This window comes from Sprattus sprattus (genome assembly GCF_963457725.1).
Source record: "Sprattus sprattus genome assembly, chromosome: 15".
NCBI classification, from domain to species: domain Eukaryota; kingdom Metazoa; phylum Chordata; class Actinopteri; order Clupeiformes; family Clupeidae; genus Sprattus; species Sprattus sprattus.
Genome location: NC_137913.1, coordinates 3,741,832 through 3,746,831, shown reverse-complemented (window position 1 = coordinate 3,746,831; position 5,000 = coordinate 3,741,832). Strand labels below are relative to the sequence as shown.

The 5,000-nt window shown below is 46.2% G+C and overlaps 1 protein-coding gene across 1 annotated transcript in view; it reads right to left on the bottom strand.

Annotated features, from left to right (window-relative positions):
* Nucleotides 1-2,147: 2,147 nt before the first annotated feature.
* The window catches only part of znf366 (zinc finger protein 366), a gene marked incomplete at its 5' end in the record, with an annotated part of 9,568 nt that continues 6,715 nt past the window's right edge, over nucleotides 2,148-5,000 (bottom strand). Inside the window, 3 exons of the mRNA XM_080852927.1 lie at nucleotides 2,148-2,561; nucleotides 2,841-3,075; nucleotides 3,473-3,647. Coding sequence (XP_080709053.1) covers nucleotides 2,234-2,561; nucleotides 2,841-3,075; nucleotides 3,473-3,647 — 738 coding nt within the window. The 3' untranslated portion in view covers nucleotides 2,148-2,233. The remainder of the gene's footprint in view (nucleotides 2,562-2,840; nucleotides 3,076-3,472; nucleotides 3,648-5,000) is intronic.

Sequence of the window (5,000 nt, the reverse complement as noted above, 5' to 3'; positions counted from 1 at the left end):
GTGTGTGTGTGTGTGTGTGTGTGTGTGTGTGTGTGTGTGTGTGTGTATGTGTGGTGTGTGTGTGTGTGTGTGTGTGTGTGTGTGTGTATGTGTGTGTGTGTATATGTGTGTGTGTGTGTGTGTGTGTGTGTGTGTGTGTGTTTGTGTGTGTGTGTGTGTGTGTGTGTGTGTATGTGTACAGAGGGGAGAGAGGGTTTCTTCCATATTTCCTGTTCTTCCTGAGAAAACGGTTCTTCTGTCATGGAGAAGGCTGGAGTTTGAAGAGGATCTCTCTGAGAATTTTGACCCATAGTCTGTACTCTATGATCATTTTGACCCATAGTCTGCACTCTGTTAGCATTTTGACCCATAGTCTGCACTCTGTTAGCATTTTGACCCATAGTCTGCACTCTGTTAGCATTTTGACCCATAGTCTGCACTCTGTGAACATTTTGACCCATAGTCTGCACTCTGTTAGCATTTTGACCCATAGTCTGCACTCTGTTAGCATTTTGACCCATAGTCTGCACTCTGTTAGCATTTTGACCCATAGTCTGTACTCCCTGTGCATTTTGACCCGTAGTCTGTACTCTGTGATTATAGCGTAATAAAACATGAAGGAACGTGGACCTTTGCTTGAACATTATTATGGTATGATCAATGTTTGACATTTGCATTTTATGTAAAGTTTATGTTAAGTATTGATTTTTAATTTAAAAAAAACACACACTATATTCTTGTATCTCAGAAACAATGTTTAATTGGCCCGACAAATATGGAGTATATTTGCTGTTGTTGGGTTGGGTTACACACACACACACACACACACACACACACACAGGGTAGTGATACGCACAGTGATACACACAGTGAAGCACACTAACCCGGAGCAGTGAGCTGCTTTTGAGCGCCCGGGGTTAATGACGCCGTTTCCCCTTAGGGGTTATTTGAAAAACACACACACACACACACACACACACACACACACAAACACACACACACACACACACACACACACACACACACACACACACACACACACACACACACACACACACACAGACCCATACACACACACACACACAAACACACACACACACACACAAACACACACACACACACACACACACACACACACACACACACAAACCCACAGTGTTAATGACACCGTTTCCCCTTAGGGGTTATTTGAAAAGAGTGTTTCAGAGTTGACAGTACAGGAAATGGTCATACACCCACACGGCCTGTTTCCTCAAAACTTCACACTTTCACTCAGTTCATTAGCTGGAGTGTGGTGAAAGGGGTCTCTCTCTCCGTACACACACACACACACACACACACACACACACATTCACACACACACACACACACACACACACACACACACACACACACACACACACACACAAACACACACACACATTCACACACACACACACACACACACACACACACACACACACACACACACTGGTGAAAGGGGTTTCTATCTCCGTCCACACAAGGCTGCTCTTCTCATCTGAAGAAGTGATTTTGTAGAACACAACAGAGAAAGAGTACAGCACGATGTAGTTTAGTTAAAATTTCTGCAACCCCTATTTTAAAAGCAACACACTGCAATACCAGTATTATTAATAATCAGTATTCTTGTGATTTGTGTAATTATGGAAAAGTCGAGGAGAAAAACTAACCATGGAGAAGCAGTTAAATGAACAAGGCAAGTGGTACAGTATAACAGAGTGGCGACTCAAAATGTATTAAAATCATTTTTATTAAAGTCAATGTATCCATGCATTGCTACTGAATAGACCAATATACAGTTTTGTTAATTCCATAGACAGTTCACAACAGAGGGAGAGTTACTTTATGTTGCAGTGAACAACTCTGTCACATTGTGAGATTATTTAGCATACTGAACATGAATCATGCTACATAAAGACAAAAAGTGGCACACAAAACCAACAGTGACAATGATCGATCATAACAGTCAGTATTTGTTATTAGCACATACATTGCTTCTGAAATCAAAACTAAAACGAAAGATTTATTCATTTTCTCAAAAAATACCTCTGTCATACGATTAGCAAAATGACATGAAAGCCTTCACGGAATATAAAAACATTATATTATTTTGAAAATAGAATTTTTTATTATTTAAAATAGCTCGTTAAACATAATGTGCTTTTCTTTCCCGCTTTTCTGTTCCCCACATCCCCCATCACTGAGATCATCCCCACATCCCCTATCACTGAGATCATTCACAGCTTATTTCTGAATCCCTGTAAGTGGCGTCAGCATAGCGTCCCCTCTCCCCGCCGCGAGAGGCTAAGGTCTGGGGACTGTCATAATAATGCACGTACTCAAACTGCTCTCTCTCTGAAGACAGCTGCTGCTGCTGCTTCTGCCACTTCTCCCCTCTTCTCTCAAAGTCATCACAAACGCTCTCCCTGTCCTCCTCTTCGTCTTCATCTTCATCAGGTTCCATATCTTCGTCCGGTTCCTCGGTTGGTTCTGCTGACAGAACCCTGAGAGGCTCGGCAGGCTGCTCCCCTTCCAGCGGGTAGGGCTCTGGGCTGCCCTCGCTGAGGCGGCACAGGCTCTCCTCGTCTCCCTCACGACAGGAGCGACGGCACAGGCTTTCCTCGTCTTCCTCGTGACAGGAGCTGCCCCGACGGCACAGGCTTTCCTCGTCTTCCTCGTGACAGGAGCTGCCCCGACGGCACAGGCTTTCCTCGTCTTCCTCGTGAAAGGAGCTGCCCCGGCGGCACAGGCTTTCCTCGTCTTCCTCGTGACAGGAGCTGCCCCGGCGGCACAAGCTCTCCTCGTCTTCCTCACGACAGGAGCTCCGCCGGCGGACACACAGGCTCTCCTCGTCTTCCTCGTGACAGGAGCTGCTGCGGCGGACACACAGGCTCTCCTCGTCTTCCTCATGGCAGGAGCTGCCGCGGACGCTCTCGCCGTCCGACTGAGACAGACGAAGCCCGGCCACAGGCTGCCTCTTCCTGGAGAGGTCAAAGGGCTCATCCTGGTTGAAGTTGGCCAGCAGGCCCAGCTGGGTGGAGAGACAGAGAGGAGTCCGCCGCCGCCGCCGGAACACTGCAGGCAAATAAACAAACACATGGTTTAATCATACAGAAGTTACACACACACACACACACACACACACACACACACACACACACACACACACACACACACATAGAGACACACACACACACGGTTTAATCATACAGAAGTTCACCTGAATAAAACAAAACATTAAAAGAAGTTCAATGTTGTTGTTGATTTGTTTATTCACTTTTATACACAAACACACACACACACACACACACAAACACACACACTCACACTCACACACACACACACACACACACACACACACACACACAAACACACACACACACACACGCACCCACACAAACACACACACACACACACACACACACACACACACAAAGACAGACAGCAAATATTTCTATCAAATGCCGCTTACCTCGAGCATCCAGTCCTCGGTCCATGATCCCGTGTTTGACCTTCATGTGTCGCGTGAGGTTGCCCTTCAGGGTGAACTTGCTGGGGCAGTAGAGGCACTTGAAGGGCTTGCTGTCGGAGTGCAGGTGCATGTGGCCCATCAGGTTGTGCATGCGGTTGAACTCCTTCCCACACAGCTGGGGAGAGAGAGGGGGGGAAGAGAAGAGAGAGAGAGGGAGAGAGAGGGGGAGAGAGAGGGGGGGAGAGAGAGAGAGAGAGGGGGGGGGGGAGAGAGAGAGGGGGAGAGAGAGAGAGAGGGGGAGAGAGAGGGGGGGGAGAGAGAGAGGGGGAGAGAGAGAGAGAGGGGGAGAGAGAGAGAAAGAGAGAGAGAGGGAGAGAGAGAGGGGGAGAGAAGAGAGGGGGAGAGAAGAGAGGGGCAGAGAAGAGAGAGGGGGAGAGAGAGAGAGGAAGAGAAGAGAGAGGGGGGGAGAGAGGGAGAGAGAGGGGAAGAGAAGAGAGAGGGGGGGAGAGAGAGAGATAAGGGGAGAGAAGAGGGATAGGGGGAGAGAGAGAGAGAGAGAGATTAGGATTTAGGATTTAATTAGGATCCCCATTAGCTGATGCAGAAGACATCAGCTACTCTTCCTGGGGTCCACACAAAACATATAACAAAGAAAAAAAATCAACATACAAAACAACAGATAAAGGAAAAGGAAAAAGGCATATAACAAAGAAAAGAAATCAACATACAAAACAACAGATAAAGGAAAAAGGCATATAACAAAGAAGAAATCAACATACAAACACCAGATAAAAAAGGAAAAAGACTTAATAAGTAAACTAGTGGGGGAGAGGTGTTTCAGATGGCACCACCTGCACAGTAAACTCAGCTGGTAGAGAAGTCTTAACCGGTGAGAGGGAAGTATAACTAAGAGTCAATTAAAAAAGTCAATCAGTGGTTTCATCTGAAAACAAAAATGAAAGTATTTGTTTTAAGAATTTATTTGAATTCGTCTGTGCTTTTTATAGAAACCAAAAATCCATTTTACAACCATGACAAATCTCCTTGTGTAAAACAGTCAAAGAAGCAATGAGCACACATTGATCTTTCACCTTAGTCCTTACTTATTGCTAAACATAGAAGGGGCACACCTTCACCAAGACGTGGAGAAGAGGCATGGGTATACTTATGAATAAGGAAGAGTGTGTGAGAGAGAGAGAGGGAGAGAGAGAGAGAGAGAGAAAAAGGCAAAGAGAACAATAGTGATGGAGAGTAAGCATGGGGGAGAGAAGGAGGTTGGACAGGCTGGAGAGAGAGAGAAGGAAAAAAACATGGAGAGAGAGAGAGAGGGAGAGAGGAAGAGAGGGAGAGAGAGAGAGAAGGAAATAAACATGGGGAGAGAGAGCCGGACAGAGAGAGAATAATAGAAAGAGAAGGGTAAAGGGTAGAGAGGAAGGGAGGGAGAGAGGAAGGGAGGGAGAGAGGAAAAAGGAGAGAAAGGAAGAGCAGGAGAGAAAGAATGTAAGTCAGAGAGTGAGGAAGAGCGAGA